Source organism: Malaclemys terrapin, chromosome 8, assembly GCF_027887155.1.
Source record: "Malaclemys terrapin pileata isolate rMalTer1 chromosome 8, rMalTer1.hap1, whole genome shotgun sequence".
NCBI classification, from domain to species: Eukaryota; Metazoa; Chordata; order Testudines; family Emydidae; genus Malaclemys; species Malaclemys terrapin.
The window spans coordinates 15,595,583-15,614,642 of record NC_071512.1 but is presented as its reverse complement, the minus strand read 5'-3'; the positions used below and the strand labels follow the sequence as shown (position 1 = coordinate 15,614,642).

At 39.9% G+C, this 19,060-nt stretch overlaps 1 protein-coding gene across 1 annotated transcript in view; it reads right to left on the bottom strand.

The window, feature by feature from the left end:
- Positions 1 to 1,042: 1,042 nt before the first annotated feature.
- HSPA4 (heat shock protein family A (Hsp70) member 4) overlaps positions 1,043 to 19,060 on the bottom strand; it is a 35,268-nt gene continuing 17,250 nt past the window's right edge. Inside the window, exons 8-19 of the mRNA XM_054037027.1 lie at positions 18,120 to 18,196; positions 17,583 to 17,734; positions 16,232 to 16,338; positions 15,697 to 15,830; positions 14,935 to 15,116; positions 10,258 to 10,347; positions 8,850 to 9,002; positions 6,559 to 6,684; positions 4,855 to 4,962; positions 3,465 to 3,584; positions 2,729 to 2,890; positions 1,043 to 2,428 (exon numbers count right to left, since the gene is read on the bottom strand). Of these exons, the coding sequence (XP_053893002.1) occupies positions 2,222 to 2,428; positions 2,729 to 2,890; positions 3,465 to 3,584; positions 4,855 to 4,962; positions 6,559 to 6,684; positions 8,850 to 9,002; positions 10,258 to 10,347; positions 14,935 to 15,116; positions 15,697 to 15,830; positions 16,232 to 16,338; positions 17,583 to 17,734; positions 18,120 to 18,196 (1,618 nt within the window). The 3' untranslated portion in view covers positions 1,043 to 2,221. The remainder of the gene's footprint in view (positions 2,429 to 2,728; positions 2,891 to 3,464; positions 3,585 to 4,854; positions 4,963 to 6,558; positions 6,685 to 8,849; positions 9,003 to 10,257; positions 10,348 to 14,934; positions 15,117 to 15,696; positions 15,831 to 16,231; positions 16,339 to 17,582; positions 17,735 to 18,119; positions 18,197 to 19,060) is intronic.

Sequence of the window (19,060 nt, the reverse complement as noted above, 5' to 3'; positions counted from 1 at the left end):
ATAAACGTTAAGCTACATTGGTCTGGGCATCTCATTTGTACAGCAGACTCAAGAATAACCAAGGCCATATTTTATGGTCAGATAAATCAAGGCACCTATTCTCCTGCTGGCCAGCATCAACAATATAAAGACACCCTGAAGTCAAACCTGAATTCAGATGAGGTTGACTCCAGCACCTGGGAAGCAACAACCCATGATATTGCCAGATAACAGCATATGTCATGTTGCTGTTAACTTTGAAGCAAGGCGCAATATGTAATAGGAACAATGCAAAGCAAGGATACAACAGCCTGTGATCTTGTGTCTTGCAGATAACTGGTTGCAGTTCTTAAAAAAAATTAAAATTGGTGGAACTGGAGGATGGAAGGAGGAGAGATGTGTGATACTGCTGGTTTCCAGTACTGTCACTGAAAGATGAGTGGAAATATTACAGGAGTGTAGTGAGAGTATTAATGGAACTAGTATTAATGGCACTAGCACTGAAGTGATTCAAGCTGAACTGATGAGTGCTGATGCAGTTCTAAGGTTTGCTCAAAGACAGTGCATTTGGAGTAGTACTTGTACTGTTTCACAAACATTCTAATTTTGAGTGTACAGCACTTAAAAAAAGTGTTTCCAGTACTTGAAATGAGTGTTGTAAATACTATCAACAGGATAAGCCCCAAGGTAATTCTTAATAGCCACTCTACAGGAAATATTGCACATGTGGTAGTATCATTTAACAGCAAGTTCATTAGTCACAATCCTTTACCTTAAGATATTAAGATGTATACTATTTCTGAAGCCCCATAAAATGGATTTAAGTGAGCCAGTGTAGAAGCATGCAATGTTCTAATTTATTTTTTTTATTAAAGGAACACCATTCAATTCTTGCATTTGTCTGAAAAGAGCAAATGGAGCAGATTGTACACACTGCAACTTCTTGTTCCTTCAAAAACATCACTGTGGCAAATAAAATTGAGGCTGATGTCACTTATCAATTCATCCCCAACCCAAGTTGCAACTGTTGCCTTGACTATAACTGACAATTTAAAAAAAGTAATCCAGTACAATCCAGTGCATTTATTTCTTGTAATGTGTGGATGTTTCAACTTTTGATTTAACACACATACAAATTAACGTTTTCAGGTTTATATGACAATTATCAATACTAGAAGCCAAGTCATGGGTAGAGGAGCTCATGAAAAAAAAAAACGAATTTTTCTCTTGCTGGAAGATAATTAAACCAAGCATTTCAAATGCAGGTCTCATGGAAGCAAGTATCTCTCTTTCAATGGTTAGCAACTAATCAAAATCATCCATCAGTGCAAGCAGCCAGGAGTATAAACCCTCAATCTCTCTACAAGCAGCTAATATAACTAGGGACAAAAGTTTTGTACAATATTTAGATGGCTGGGGGGTGGAGGGGTTACCATGAACATACACACTTGCATATCTAATAGCAGGTTCAGATAGTCTGAAATATAGATGTATACAATTGCTACTCTGCATATCAGATATATGAATTTGATTTTATACTCTGTATTAATACTCTATCCATAATGGAGAATGGACGCCAGCTGAGGAAGAATCTTAGAGCTCAGTTCTTAGGAACATAATACCACAGGTATACAGGTCACCTCACCCATGGCTCCATACCTTTCATAGCTATCAACTGCACAAGTGCAAACATGAAATTAGTGGAATTCACACACCCTGGAACATGTCCGTATTGTGTCTGTTAATGAGAAATAAGAACTAGATTCAAATGGTATTTCATTTAGCTTATGTTCCTCTGTGCTCTGGAAAAGAGCTAAAAACCTCACTGCCATCTCCATGTAGTCTTTGAAATATTAATGGACACTTACAACATAGCTGCTGAAAACCACAATAGAAACTTAGTGGTAAGTTAGAAGTTTCAAGTTCTGCCATCTTACTTCTTTAAAACAAGACTCTGCATGAACATAATAAAAAACCAGGATCAGTTGATGGCTGTTTCAGTAAATCTATTAAGAATTACTAGGGACTTCTAAATACACTCATTATGGCAAGAGATACAATATACTTGACTAAGTAGTAGTTAGCTACTTAAGTATTCTGACTCTCAATACATTGACCAATCCTCTCCAAACATTGCTGTGATAAAGTTGTAGTATTCACTTGCTCCAATTTATATTCAGAACATACAAAGTTGACAATTTAAAGCTTTATTGTAGTTTGTAATATAAACAAGTGCTGACATTCAGTCAATGTCCATTTCTGGGAGTTTCTTTTCTGTAGCTGTTGGAGCAGTTGTATTAGTGCCCTGTTCAGCAGGCTGGGACCCTGTGTTGGCATCTCCCTGGCCTTCTACTGGTCCATTCTGTTCAGCTGGATTTTGCTCCTCTTTAGGGATTTCTGCCTTGGGTTTTGGTTTTGTGACTATAGGATTGCAGATCCCTGTCAATTCCTAAAATAAGAGTTGAGAGAATTTAAGTTAGAGCGCACATTAAGGCTTATACCTACAGTCATCGCCTAAAGCAGCTTACGACAACACTAGTTGAGTGTTCCCAGCTGAAGGCAGAAGTGCCACTACATAGTTCTGGGAGGTTTTGTTGAAAATAGTACTACTCTTTTATTTCCCACCTTCCCTCCTCCTCAGAGTCTCTCTGAGCATAAAGAAATACTGGTAACTATAACAATAACTGATACCACTTATGCAAAATGAAATTGGTTTCATATTTCTCTGCAAAGTCAAACAAGATCTTACTTTAGTTTTAGCTTGGATGTCCTTAGTCTTTATAACGGGGTCCAAAGTAAGACTTCTCTTGTTCTGAAGATTAAGCTTATTGTTCATCCATTCCATAGCTTCACTTACACTCTTCTCCACTTTTACCATATCTGCTGCATCTAAATGGTCATACTGTTCATCCTAAAGTATGAAAAAATTACACAGCACATTTTACATTACATTTCATTTGCACAGTAAGGACACTACTATTTTAAACATCTAGGCAACATATTTGTTTTGCTTCTCCATCAAATCTTATCCTCCAATTTCAGAATGGATTGTCAGCTGGAATTTGCCCAAAGGGAAACTTTATTTTACACTTAGCTGGGCAAACAAGTTTGCTGAGCAGCCCATTGTACCATTCTGAGTATGGTCAAATGGAAGAGAGCTGGCAGCCACAGAACTTCATAATGCTCTGTGATTTCCCCCAGTGGAGGGAACTTGTCTGGGAGAAAGTTGTTTTACAAGTGTCACTAGCAGTCATCATTCCAATTATATAAACATACAAGAGTGCTAGTTTTATTCGTAAGAAAAAGTCAACATTAAGTATTGAGAAGTTAATTCCTGCCACTGCTCCCCAAACCAGGAGACTGCATTATTTGTTGGCCATTCCCACCACATCTTATACTGAAAAAAGGTGGAAAGAAGAAATCCAAGATAGCTTTTCAACACTTCCTTATAATCATCAGCAAAACATTTGAAAAACTGAAGATACCTTTGCTTTGAATGCATGAATAACTTTCATATACTGTTGTATTTGCTTCCCCAGATCCTCAAATGCTTTTGGTCTTTCCTCTGATTCTTGAAACCGTGCCTGAATAGGCTGACCCAGAGACTGAAATAAAGGACAGAACAGTTTACTGAAATTTTAAACACAGCACTGTATTGGACCTACAGTGACTTTTTAATACATGGCAGTGTTTCCCAACTTTTGAAAGCTGAGTCCCCTTCTCCCATTTTAGGAAAATGAAATTGGTCTCACACGCTCCCTCCAACCCTGCCATGTGTCGTTGAAGGCATATCCATATTGTAGCTCTTCATAAGATGCTGCTTCCTCCCCTTTCTTACATGCTTTGATGGGAAGTGAAAGTTCTATTGACATTTAGATTATCACTGGCATTCTAGTTAGCACAAAGTGAAGTGTAGGAGGCAATTCATGTCTCTGAACTATTGTTTCATGCTCTCTGCCAACTCAAAGCTTGTGTACACAAAGCAGCAATGTGCACTAAAGGGGTGTGATTTCTATAGCATACTAACATGTTGCACATTATTTGATCTGTGTAGATCCCGCCGGCATGCACTGAAAGTTCCCTAGTCCGCTTTAATGTCCACCTCATGGGGCATGTCCCACATTTTGTCAAATACTGGTATTGTGTGCATTTCATCACTATTGTCAAGTGAAAGTATAGGGCTCTACTTATTCACATATTAAAATATTTTATCAATCAAAACAAAAGCCACACTGGGGAAGCTTTGCCAAGACTAATTACAAGTTTATCTTATTCAAAAACATTAAAATAGTTCATTATACCTTTTCATAATAAATTACAGAATGATTTCAAATTCACTAGTATTCCAGCTAAAGACATTACAGCATCTTCTCCCCTGCTGCCAATACAGAATATAGCTATCTTTTTACTTCCCATTTACTTTAGATAAACTGCACAGGAGATTAAGCTTGACTAACATTAGGATTAAATCATATGGCAAGGTAGTTTTCTTCTACCCTCCAAAATTAGTCTTCCATAACTTTAAAGCTCATTTGTATAAAAACGTTTTCCTGTTATAGGTCACCTGCGTTGCCTTTTAAGAGCAAGTAGCAATTCTCACATCTACCTTTCCTTCCCTCTCCAAAGAGATTCAGGAGAAAGATAAAAGCCTACACAATGCAGCACTTGCATCACTAGCATTTCCTTTCACTTTAGGCTCAATTAAAAGCTTCCCCTTCTATGCTCTTAAAATATTTTCTTCATGTTTGCAAGCACCACCACCTCCCAACTCATTTAAATAATTTATTGTTCATTAGGGCCTGATTTATAGCTTAACTTGGGCTAAATTCAATTGAGACTTGAAGATGACAGTTACAGTGCTGAAGTGCCACTTACCTGGAGTTCAGTTAGTTTATCAATGTAAACTTGTTTGGGTTGGTCTTCACCATCTTCATACAGCCAATTTTCAGTGTCTTCCAGCTTCAAAGTGAAACTATTTCTATCCTGAGACCAGAAACAACCAATAGGAATTGAATACTGAATTTAGAGATCATCTCCCATAAAACAAAAGTGATAAACATCTGGTGTCATTTGGATACTCTTTCCTGAAACATGACGGACATTTTGTCTGGTCTGTTAGAATTTTGCTCTGATGAATAGAATTCAATGTAGTTTGCTGCAGAACTAAAACAAAACTCAAAACACAATGCCACCTCTGAGTTTAAGAAACCAATACATCTCTAATCCCCAAATAAAAACTCATTTGAATAAACCAGGTACTGTTGCAGACTTAGAACTATTAGCCAATAATATTTACATTAAATTGGACCACACCATTTGCAGCGCACTCTCATCTTCACCCTTTTCTCGTTTTTGAACTTTTGAATACTTCACTTGTGATCTGAAACACATTCTGATACAGATTTTCATTTTCTTCCCCTTTTAGTGTGTCAAATCTTTAAACTGTTATCTAATAGCTTGAAATGTGTACGTGAGATTTATCAGTACCTTCAGATGTGCATGCACTTCAAAGCTTATGTGTGTGCGTACCTTTTTATTGTGTATATGTATATCTTCTAGATCGCCAATGCATAGTCTTACTTTAACAGGCAGCTTTGCATATACACACAGACTAATGTATTATCGTATACATGTATCTCATGCAATGTATTGTATTTTCCTAATAAAACAAGTTATTTTTTTATATATTTGAATGATACAAAAGTAGAGTGAAATTGGCAAAAACAAATATTTTTTTGTAAAACCTGGGATTTTTTCAGCAAAAATCAATTTAAACTGAAAACGAAGGGGCTTAATTACAGTCTATTAAATATTTGTTCTCCATGTAGATATTTATAATGGGCTCTTCAATCTATCAGAAAAAGCTATAACATAATCCAATGGCTGAAAGTTGAAGCCAGACAAATTCAGACAGGAAATAAGGTGTACATTTTTAATGGTGAGAGTAATTAACCATTAGAACAGTTTATCAAGGGTTGTGGTTGATTCTCCATCACTGAATTTTTTCTAAAAGATATACTCTAGGAATTATTTTGGGGGAAGTTCTAAATGATCACAATTGTCCTTTCTGGCCTTGGAATCTTTGAATTCACAGCAGAACTTGTGGGAGATCTGCATTGAGATCAAGGGTAAAAAAACAACAGTGGTCCTAAAAATGAGATTATTTTATCCACCAAGTGAGGCTGATCATGACAATAAAGTACTCCCCATTCCCATTTCACCTGGGAATGATCACTAATTAATGCAAATATTAACTTTTTAAAGTGTTATCATTTGGGTTCTAGAATTAACGTTCCCCTGAGATTAATGTTGGGCAGAGGAGTTGACACTTGAGTTCTTATCTCAGGTAGTTTGCAAACTAAGAAAGGCATTATCAGTTTACACTTGGTCTCATGTTTGGAATGTTTATTCTCATAACCATGAGGACTAGAAAGTTACTTTATTTCTGAATGTAACATGCAGGCCACAAACACATCCAGGGTGTTTGACACCCTTGGTTTAAAGACTGTTAATAGAAGAGACCTGAAATTTTAGACCACAAAGAACAAAAAAGGTATTAGTCAGATTGGCGATACTTACATCTTCACTAACAAATTTCTCATACAAGCCACAGAGCTTGTCTCTCATATCATACACATATTCCTCCACTGCATTCTTGGCATCATTCCGCTCTTTCTCCAGTTTATCCTGCATGATCATTTTACCCTGCAGGAAAGAAATTAGTTCAATCTTACTCAAGAATTAGAACTCAATTAAAATTTTTATAATAGCATTAGAGACAACATACTGAGGAGCAAGTATAAACAAATGCATGGATGCATCTGACTTGAATGAAGCCATCAGGATAGAGACAATTTCAATTGAGTATTTTTGTGGGGAAATGCATTTTTAAGCTCATCTGCCCACACTACAACAGCCACTGAGAAGCAGATTGATGTCAGCCTTTAGGGTATCTGTGCCATCTAAGCCTAAATTTTAATTGATGAATGATTTTATTCTCCTGCTTGTTGGTTCCTTGAAAAGAAACTTGCTTTCCATAAGGACTGCTGTATTTTTAGTTAGAGATGCCTATGTAAAGGCATGTAACCCAGACTTTAGGAACCAAATCCAATTCTGGGCACTTTCATTCTGCTTTGATATCTCCAAGGGAGAGATGCAGAGAACACAATTCTCCTATGGTTTGGAAAGGAAATACTTTTTGGTGATCAGAGTGCTATCATCCTGCTCTGTTTCCTCTGCTGAGGGAGGATGAGTACCAAGTGTAAGTAGGATTTGTATCCTGAAAGGGAGAAAGGAAACGTTTCAGGTGGCGGGGACTAACCCCTCCCAGAAGCCAGTAGACTCCAGAAATTCTCCCCCATTCTCCAACCCTTTGCAAGGTCAACACTTCCTGAGCCAGTGAAAAAACTAGCACAGCAGCACGTGCGTCTGCCAACCCAGTGTCCTTAGATTTCAGCAGCAAGCCAACACATTGCTTGTTGCGCATAGAACAACTCACTTCAAGCACTCAGACTATCAAGCAAGATCACAGGCAAATCAGGAAGAGGATAAAGAGGCAGCTACATAAGAAACATTGCCATATGGACTTGTATTTCAATGAGATAGTTTTACAACTTTGCTGCAACTGTGAAAGATGGAAGGTGGTGGTGAACAAATTCCATATCGGACATCTCGCTTAAGACGACAATGACACCTACAGGCTAGGCTGTATTATTTGTATTACAGTGGAATGTAGAGTCCCCAGTCAGAATTGAGAACACATTGTGTTGCTTGCTGTGGTGACAATCCCTGGCTTAAAAAAAATTGACAGTCTCAGAGAGCTGAAAAAAATTACTTTTAAACACAGAATTCAACTTAAGCGGCATACTGATCCAACTGAAAATTTGCTACCCTAGTTTTCCAGTTTTAAGACTGACTAACATAGCAAGAATTCCCAGGCCAATACAATCTGAATTGCCCAGGTAGTTGGAGGACAAGTGCTCTAGCTATGGCCATCTGAAGAGATACCAATGATTTAGTAGCAGACATTCAGGGAACCAGATGGATTGACTTTGATTGGAGCAGGTGACAAGAGCTTCAGAACAAACAACAAGCCTATAAAGCAATCCAGTACTACTGAAATAAAGAACAATCAATACGAATCAGAAAAATTTAGCTGCTGTAAACAGTGTGCACAGGATTTTTTTATCACATGTTGTAAAGAAAAAGGAGCTACTGGCTACCTCATACTGTGGTGTTTTTATCATTTAAGAAGGTCTCAGATGTACTTTGAAGTCTTGTGATTTGAAGTGAGCAGCCTTCATTAACTGACCTATTAGCAGCTCTCCAAATACCGTTTCTGGTGGCAAAAAATGCACTGCAAGCTTTTCTTTTGGAGTTTGTATTATATAATTAAATTGTCCCATTCCTGCCAACATTAAATGCATTTTTTATACCTTTAACATTTTTCCACTGAAAACACTAACTTGCAAGACATTAGATAGGTGCTCAGAAACTAACGTGATAAGTGCAGTAATAAATACCTAGGTTATGGGTTCAGAAACTTAGTGTCAGTTCACAAAGCAATTTTTCTAAAATGTAGCCATATTCCCTATTTGCAATTGTAGAATATCCCTGCAGCAAGTTATAGCAGATGTTCATTAGGATAAGGTGTGTATTTTTAGCTGTCTCTAGTGCAGTTAGTTTTGCCCTTCTTGGAGAAAGTTAGCCATACTGTCTCCTTTTGCTGTTCATAATGTCTCACCCTCTCCTCTGCCTTTCTCCAGCTGGAAATGAGGAGAGTCAGCATGTCGTGACCAGCAGTCTCTGTGCAGACCATGTTTGTAAGACTATGGCCAGATAGAGGTAAAAGTACCATTCAGTTATTTTACCTCATTCTCAATGAATAAGTTCAGCATATCCTTCCCTATCTGCCACACCAACTGATTCTCAATGGGAAGGTCCACTGTACTAGTCTTTACTTTAGCCTTCTTGGCTTGAGGAGGTTGATCCATTTTCTTGTCTTTTGATCCAGCCTGAGATGTCTGCATTAAATAAAAACCAACATTCAGAGCGCAATAGTCACTAAAGCGGGGGGGGGGGGGGGAACTATGGTCGGGGGGGGGGGAGGGGAGGAGAGACACACATCTGACCCTTCAGATGTTTTAATCTGATCCTTGAGCTCCCGTCAGGGAACAGGGTCAGGAGCTTGTTCCGCTCAGCACATGCCGTGGCTCCGCACAGCTCCCAGCAGCAGTGGCGGCATGTCCCCCCTCCGTCTCTTATGCGTAGGGGCATCCAGGAGGCTGTGCATGCTGCCCCAAGTGCTGCCTCTGCAGCTCCCGTTGGCCGGCAACCATGGCCACTGGGAGCTGCAGGGGCAGCGCCTGCGGACAGGGCAGCACAGAGAGCTGCCTGGCTGCGCCTCCACGTAGGAGGGACATGCCGCTGCTTCCGGGAGCTGCTTGAGGTAAGAGCTGCCCGGAGCCTGAACCCGACCCCCTCCAGTGCCCCAACCCCAGCCCTGATCCCCCTCCTGCCCTCCAAACCCCTTGGTCCCACCCTCCTGCACCCCAGGGCTCGCACCACCAGCTGGAGCCCCCCGCCCCACACCTGCACAACCCCCTGCTCCAGCCCTCTCATTTCTGGCTCCACCTCAGGGCTGGCCCCCCAACCCCCAATTTCGTGAGCATTCATGGCCCCCATACAATTTCCATGCCCACATATGGCCCTTGTGCTATTTATTTTAAAATTGAATTTAGTTTTATGCTGCTCCAAATTTTCTGTTTTAAACATGTCACATATTTCTGTATCGAAGGCAAAACTACCTGGTACAAATTATTCAGGGAAATTTGTGATTTTGGCAGCTGAGTAGCAGACAGTGGGAGCATTTGGTACTAGGAGTGTAGCTTGAGACTGGGCTAAGCACATTTTTGCTTAAATGATCACCACTCAGAGTTAACATTGACATTTAAATAGTCAGTTTAGTGTTTGGTGTGAACAATCCTTTCAGATGAATGGGGCAGTTCACAAATCCCAGAGCTACTGTTTCAAGTTATCTGCAGTCTCCGGGAGACAGCATTGCATCAATGTATGCTCTGTTTGTATTTTTAAGGCACTAGTCACAGCTAGGAGAACTAGAAATACTTTTAAGTGAAAGCTTAGTTTCCAGAGCCTAGTTCTGTGGCAAGGGGTGGAGAATGGGTCCTGATTATACATTACAGAGCAAACATTCCAGAAGGCAAAATGGTCCAACCAGGTGAGCTAATTGGACAATAAGACATCAAACACACTTAGTACCTCCATTTCTTCAGACTCTGCCTTACTGTCAGCTTGTGCTTGCTGCTGCTCTTCGTTCTTTTGTTGCTCCTCCTGGTCTACTTGCATCTTCTGAAATTAGAAGAAAACACTTAAATGTAGAGCTACGTCTCAAATACTTAGTTTTCTATGACCCAGTGTAAATCAATTTAAACTTCTGGACTGGTCACTATGATTGTATAGTTAGTACGCTTCAGGTCCTGCAGTGAAAATCTAAATTTAGTTAAAGTGAAGCTAGAAACTATGTAACAGCGTTAATTAAGCCTTTGCAGCTAACCTTTATTGATAAATATTTGCCATACTGAGATTCATAATACATATTAGCACAACTGTTTTGTACTTGTTTTTAAAAACAATGGTTATTTACCCTACAGTAACTGCAATTCAAGATGTGCTGTCCACACAAATGCCACGCTCTGTACACATGCACATGAGACTGGATTGTTTTGGCCAAGAGTGACCTTGAGGCCAGGTCTGCCCTGGAACTCCCCCACTCAAGGGCTTAAAGGCAGGGGGCCCAACTGTCTCTTAGTTCCTTCACCAATACTTACTCCCCTAGGAATAGGATTGTGTAGTCAAGGGGAAGGAAGGAAGGAAGGCTGTGGAATCTGTGATAACACATCTCAAGAACTACAGTTACTGTAGATAAATAACTGTTCTTTCTTCAAGCGACTGTCCACACAGATTCCACTCTTGGTGACTACTAAGAAGTTGTCTAACTGCTTGGAAGTGGGAAACAGGAATTCTACTTAAATAATGACTACCACCAGTTTTAATCGGGCTGTGCTGCATTCAGCCTGGAAGCCTCTACTAAGGAATAGCATTTTTGGTGTGACTTAGGCTGCATATAGCTGCTCTACAAATTTGCTACAGGAATGTTCCTCAGCCATAGGCTGCCTGAGCTCTAGTGGAATGAGCTCCAATTGGCTAAGTAGATCTATCTTGGCTAACATATCTCCTTTTACTCGGAGACCCACTAGGACAATTGTTCTCAAACTGTGGGTCGGGACCCCATTTTAATGGGGTCACCAGGGCTGGCTTAGACTTGCTGGGACCTGGGACCAAAGCACTCAAGTTTCAGGCTCCCTGCCTGGGGCTGAAGCCCTTTGGCTTACTCCCCCCCCAACCAGGGGCCCAGGCTGGCTCAGGCTTCAGTCCCCCCTCCTGGGGTCGCATAGTAATTTTTACTGTCCAAAGGGGGTCATGGTGCAATGATGTTTGAGAACCCCTGCATTAGGTATATAGGATAACCTCCAGGGGGACAGAGAACATAGCATAAACTACAAATAGTCAGTATGTTCCTGGATTATTCTTCAGTGCTCTTACTACATTAAGCATGTGAAGCCTACATTCTTCTGGGGATTGAGAGGTTTAGGAACGAAAAACTATAAATGCTTTATATGGAACTCTAAGACAATCTTTAGTAAAAGCTAGGGTGGAGGTCTAAGAGTAATCCTGTCCTTATGAAATACTGTATATTGAGAATTCAAGTCTCCCCTGCCCTCCTAAGCTCATACAATGGTTACCAAAAAGACAACCTCCATTGAGAGGTGGTATAGGGAACAGGTTGCTAAGGGATCAAAGAAGGCATTCATCAATTCTGCTAAAAATGTATTAAAGTCCAAAGAAGGAATGACTCCCAAACTAGGGGGAAAACAAGCAGGATGCCCTTCAGGAATCTTGCTGCTGTAGGATGGGGAAAATCCAGTGTGGCCCTGGATCAGGGGGCATTGTGCAGATATTGTTGCTAAAAGGACCCTTATGGAAGGGACAGAAAATCCAGATGGTTTGCTAGCCCTGAAACAGTCCAGGATCACTGAGATTTGAACTTCAGCACCACCTTTCTTCCTCATTTCCAAATAGAAAACCTCTTTCATTTAGCTTTGTAAGTCATCCTGGTTATGGATTTCTTGCTTTGGAGCACACCATCGTGAACAGCCTCTTTCAGTGCATGTACCAAGGCTGTCAGGTACAATGATGCTGGGTTTAAGTGCAGGACCTGGCAGTTGTTCTGGGAGACTATCAGTCAAAACAGCTAAGGTTTTTGGGGAGCTGCATTGAAAGATTCATCAGATCCTAATACCAGAACTGCTTAACTCATGCTGGGTCTTTCAGTCCTGTGCCCTTCATCCTCTGTTTTCTCAAGACCCTCAGGATCATGGGGATCAGTCGAAAGGTATACATCAACTCCAGTGTTCAAGGGATGAGGAAGGCATCTGTTAGAAATCCTGAGCTTGCACACCCACCGGAATAGAATATCTGACACTTGTTCTTATCTGTTGTAAGTGGGTTTACTTTTGGAAATCCCCATTTGCAAAAGATGCTCTATATGCCTGAGTCTTATAGATAACTCATGGTCATAGACATGCCCACTAAGCTGGTTTGCCAAGATGTTCTGAAGGCCAGGAAGGTGCAGAGCCACTGCTGTGATTTGGTTCAGAATGCACTGATTCCACAGATGTATGGTTTCCTGACAGAGTATGGAAAACATACATCTGGCTGCTCCTCCTTGACTGTTGATGTGCATTGCTGCGATTGTCTGTCCCCACTTGTACCATGAAAAAGAGGCAGGAACGCTTTGCATGACAGACTGATGGCCCTGAGCTCTAGGATGTTTATGTGGAGAAGAGCTTCCTGAGGAGACCACAGGCCTTGAATCTGAAGGCCATCTAAATGAGTGGATGCATCCATCAGAGCCTTGGTAGGAAAGTGTAGAGGAGGATTTTCTGTTGCATACTTGAAGAGTGTCTTTCCACGGTTTAATTTGGAGAGGATTTCTTGTGGTACCACGACCCTGTTCATCTGGTGTCTCTGGGTAGGATGTACTGATTTCAATCATCCTTTCGTGGAGCATAGGTGAAGTCTGGCATGCTGTGTGACATAACTGCATGAGGCCTTAAAACTTTTACAGGTTTTATGAAGGGGGTGAGAACAAAAAATTTCTGTTGGTCCTATTAGGCTCTTGACATTTGCATCAAACCTGCTACCTAATGGAAGTCCCAGATTGTAGGGTGGCAGGAAGAAGTGGCAGAGGGTAGTCACTAGGGGAATTTGTTTCTTCCTCACCAGCTATAAGGATCTCTGTAGCTGACTAACACTGGACAGAAGAGCACCGTCTAAAAAGATGATTTATCATGTCTGCTTCCTCCTTGAGGTCAGGAAATAAGAGTCCCAAAGAGCACAGTCATCCTTGAATCTTTTAGGGAGTGGAAGGCTTCCTCTGTCCTGCCACTAGCCTGATGCATCAGTGCCTCCAACACTGGTAGTTTGGCAGGCACCTCAGTTTCTTGAGTAGAAGTGACTGTGGTACCAGGTCCACCAATAAGTAACTTGACACTATATGAAGTTTCAGTGCAGAGATGGAAGGCAGTCAGCACTGAGGTGGAAAGTACTGGGGCTACTGTGAGTGACACTCAGTGCCCAGGCTTTGAGTACCAAGGCACCAGGTGCTAGGGTCAGTGCCAAGGGATCAGTACCAACAGCAGTGTGGTCTGCTGATTTGGAGGGTATTATGTGTGTTGCCTTGGAAGTCAGAACCACCCTATCGTACTCCCAATACATTGTTTCGCTGTCTGTCCTTTAGACTAAGTACCTCTAGACAAGTTCACTTACGTACAAGTGCCAAGCACACTGTTGTATGCACTGTTGTTGTGGCCATGTCAGTCCAAGGATATTAAGAGAGAAAAGGTGGGTGAGGGAATATCTTTTATTGGACCAACCACCCCTATATGCCAACCTCTTCACAGGCCACCTTGAAGAAGAATTTCTGGACAAATGCATCAAGAATCCAGTGATACACCGGATACATCAATGATATTTTCATAACAGAAGTTGGTCCAACAAAAGATTCCCTGACCAACTTTGTCTCTCTAAGCACACTGTTGGCATTTACCAAATACATGTTTACTTTTTGCCCTTCATTCATTTTCAATTATTCTCAGACAAGTGTTTGAGTGACAAAAACTGCAGGAGAACATTTAAATCAAAACAAAAAACCTTGGGGAAAAACACAAAAACAAAAAAAACTTGGAAGTTTACATTTACAAAACAAGTTTTGCCTGTAAGCTACCAAATACTGTTCCTTAAACTAAAGACATTAGTTTTGTCTTTTTTGTTTGTTTGTTTGTTCACTAACTCATCTGAAATTGCGTTGTGCAAGGCTGGTATTCCCAAAATACAGATCTATTAAGTATGAAATAAAGGTACAGCCCTGTATTATCTTCCCTATATATTTAGCAACATTCTTAAATCTACAGCTGTGTCACCAACCCAGTCCTTTAGTCATGGGCTTTCCCTGGGCAGAGACTGACAAATGAGTGGTGATTTTTGTGATGTACACAAATTGGGAAAGAACTATCCACTTGTGACTTGCCTATAATTTGGCCCCACTTTCAGGAAAAGTCAGGCCTAATGCATTACATTTGAATACTTGCATCATAATCTAGATTAATTAAGCAACATTCATACACTGTTCAAATCCATCTGATGCGTAAGCAGCAATGTGGGTGGAAAGGTTACAATTGTTACTTAAACTAGTTTAGAGGGTTAATGCTCTAGTCCTGGCTTTTTTCTGAAACTGAGACCAAATTATGAGCAATCCGTTTGTTCTCAGTCCCAAGTTCTTTCCTAGATGACCTCCATACCAACAAAATGCATTACCTCTTCCTCTTTCGCATGCTGGTCTGTTTCCATGGGCTCTTCATTCTCATCAGATTTGTGAACCTCTACTAAAGATGCACTGGAAACACTGAAAATACCATGGATGTTTACTCTGACTTTGACTTTCACTTTTGAACTGGATCCATCTGTTTGTGGCATGACCTTTTGAACCAAAAATTGAGCTAAACATTCCAGAAGAGAAAAAAAGGATATATTTACTTAAGATAAATAATCAAGTGTGAACATTTAGCAGATCCTGACTATTGCTGATAACAGACTGCAATTAAATCCAGTTGTGGAAGTCATTTGCCAAAAATAACTGAACCAAATTATTTATTTTATTCGATTAGTCATAGTAACATTACTCTGCTTTGCAGTTTGTCCCTTATTTCCTGGATACACTTAAAGTTTGGAAATGTGGCATTTGGAAAAATGGCTGTGGGTACTTTTAGGAAACCTTTAGCTTTTCCCAAATATGAAACACTTTTTCCATTTGGCATATGTTTCTCCTCCACCAATTAATGTTGCTTGGGAGTTTAGGATTTTCTTTTCCACTCACATGGATTTAAAACCCAATCCAAATCATACTAAAAATGTATCCCAAAGATACTAATGTGCTAACACACCATCGGTACCGTAATAAGTGGGATGGGAAAGTCCAACCTACAAGATCAGAAAGTTGACAACACTCCACCCCCACCCAATGTTCTTTTCTAACTATATGGAATTAGTTCTTATTTCTTTTTCCCCTTTGTTAAATACCTATAGCAGGATCTGGGTAAGGCAACTCCTTGGGAGAAGTATAGTAGGCCTCAAGAGTGAAAGGCTCCCTTCTGAAGAATGAGAGGACTTTGGAGAATGGAGCTGCATGATTCTTGGGGAAAACTTCACAGTTACTGTGGAAGGGAAAGATGTAAGAAAGTAGGTAGCTGTTATAACATCTAGTGGGAAATATTCAGCAAGACCTAACAGAAGCACTAAAATGCCTGATAGAGGTGGATACAGAGGTGACAATTTAAGTTTACTGGACAACATATGGCTTTACATTGACCACCATTTTACCATAGGCTCATTAGGAATGAGCCAAATTAAAGCATGGGTGTATTTAAAAAGCTGAAGCATTTAACTAGACAAAAGCTAAAAAGATTGCTTTTTACTGTTACCACCACCAGAGTGTTTTGGCATTTAGGCTTTAAAAACTTTCACAATAAGTGAGTCCATCTGGTTTAAGTTTCGGGAGCTTCTGTTTTGAGCCTTTTATAGGCATGCTAAAGTTTTGGTAGTGTTAAATTCTTACCTTAACCCTTCCTCTGCTGGTGAATTCCATCTTAAAGAAATAGGGTATGGTACCAAATCTGTGATAGAAAATTCTCTCACTTTGAAAGCCGGGGACAAAATAGCACACTATAAGAAACAGCAGAACGGTAAGTCCAATTGTGCAGAATGAAAGTATAGGTAAGCAGTAATGCCAGGCCTTTAATTTGTTTAATTACTATTACAAATATGTTAACTCCAAGTTAAAGACATCTAAATTTTTAAAATATCCTATTTCTGTTCTGATGGAATCATGTGCTTTTGCTATAGTTTAGCGCACAGTTATCAGACAACTTCAGGGACAGTCATGTTTTGTTTGTATTCATTCTAAGGGAATCAAATTTCTCCTCCGGTTCATTCAAGACCATCTGGTGGCAAGTTTTCTGGTTCTGAATATTTTAATGGCTCCAATAGAATGTTTTTAGTGCTAACAGATGATGTAGGAGTCAAAACCTTACATTAACAGGGATTTGTAAGGGGCATATCACCATGGTATTCAAGTGCCATACAACAATTAAAGCAAAGGCCCTTTCTTGAGAATAGCTAGAACTAGAAACAGACGTTTTACACTATACTAATGACTGAAAAGGCAGTTGTCAAAAATGACATAATTAGTGAGCACTTGAAACAATACAGTATTTGCTTCTAGCTCAGGTAATACGCAAGATATTGGACCTTTAAACTTGTCACTTTACGAATGACTTTAGCACTGTTCCAGGATTGGCTATAGCAAGCGTCACACCAATGTAATCTTTATTTGCAAGAATTTAAGTCAAGCCATGTCATCTTATTCTTTACTTGAACTATGTTTCACTTCTATAAAAAAATATGCAATACATTGAACTAAGCAACAATGCAATGTAATCTTGCTTTGCCTAATTTCATGATTACTTTTAATGTCAACCTGTTCTCACTGTTAGCTAAATTCTTCTGTAGAACTATCTGCCAAAATACCAGTAAAAGTCTTGCAATGGAAAAAATAATTTAATATTTTACATATTTATATAGCATCTATTGTTTCCAGTCATAACTGGAATATATACCCAACTCTAGAGGACCACACCAAGTTGTTGGTTGTGCTGTCTGCCCCAGCCAGACATCTCAGTTGATCAGCCAACATAAACAGTCTATGCAGTGAGCCAATCTCACCTGTCCACTGCTTACTTCTTAATGTTCAATCAAATCACTTCTACAACACATATGTACTTCAAAAGGTGAAATAAGTTTCACAATGCCTGATACTCTAGCAAGACATGCCCTTGGGCTTAAATGCTCATTGACTTCAACAACAAAGACTCAGGAGACCCCTAGCATACAGGGGTATTGTTGTTTACCTGCAATGCACAGCCTCGTGCAACGGCCTCATCTGCGTTCAAAGTTGTACTGACTTCTTTACCGAAAAATTTACTGATCCTCTCCTTTACAGCAGGGATTCTTGTAGTACCACCAACTATTTCTACTGCATAAATATCCTCCTTCTTTAACTCTTTAAAAAAAAAAGTAGACATACATTAGCAACTTTGTGTTATGGAAATTCCTACACTAAATTAGCAGCAATTAGTTCCTCTTAACAAGGAACAAGATATTGCACTTGATTACAATAAAATCTCTAGAAATTTTATTTAAAGTTATTCTAGCCACCATTAAAAGTTTTGTACTCTCACATATATCAAAATATCTTATTTTACACAGGGATTATTTTTTAAGGAAATTTTTATGCAACTTGCAATTAGATCGCTACATAACACTAAGTGTGCAAAATTTAATTTAAGATTTGGCAAACGTCTAAGGAAAGCTAAAACCAGGGATATATTTTTCTCCTGTATGTATACCATTAAGCATTGTAGTCAAGAGAATGCATGTACACTTACTAGCTTGTTCCAGAACACTGCGAAGAGGTGGTTCTACTCTAGCTAAGAGACCATCACACATCTCTAAAAATTTGCCCCTGTTGGAAAAAGCCACATGTCAAGTTAGACTCCCATGAACAAAAATTTAAATTTCAAAATACAACTGTATGCAGCTGAAATTGAAAGACAATTTTAAGTTTGCAAAGTGTAAATTTTCTATTTCTCCATCCAGAATCCTTCAGTATTTTATAAAGTTCTATGTTCCACTTAAGCGATTTTTTGTATAAGAAAACAAGGCTGAATACTCAATACAAGTGTGTGAGATTTACAACATCCCTACACCCATTCCAAAAAGAAAACCCATCAAGAGTAAGATACTTTGGTATATACTTTTGGAGAGAGTCCCATGTACAAATGATACCTATTCTGCCATGATCCCTCCAACTCTAGCCACCTTTTATAGTCCCTGTCCTGAAGAACTTACACTATCATTTTTATAGCTATTACATGCATTAATTACAACAAACAACAAAAAATAACAATCGAATGCTAAACTGAATATGTCGCTCTTCCCTTGCACTTGAAGGTCCCTAGATTTGGGTTCTGACAGGCCAAGGAGCATGAAGTCTGAAGATAAGTGCTCACTACTGCTTATGAACAGGGTTCAAACTTAGGTTCTACCCTAAGGGTACGTCTACACTTACCGGAGGGTCCGGCGGCAGGCAATCGATGTTCTGGGATCGATCCCGGAAGTGCTCACCGTCAACGCCAGTACTCCAGCTCGGCGAGAGGAGTACGCGGCATCGACGGGGGGAGCCTCCCTGCCGCGTCTGGACCCACGGTAAGTTCGGACTAAGGTACTTCGAATTCAGCTATATTATTAACGTAGCTGAATTTGCGTACCTTAGTCTGAAGTGGGGGGTTAGTGGGGACCAGGCCTAAGTGCTTACAAGCTGTTCTTA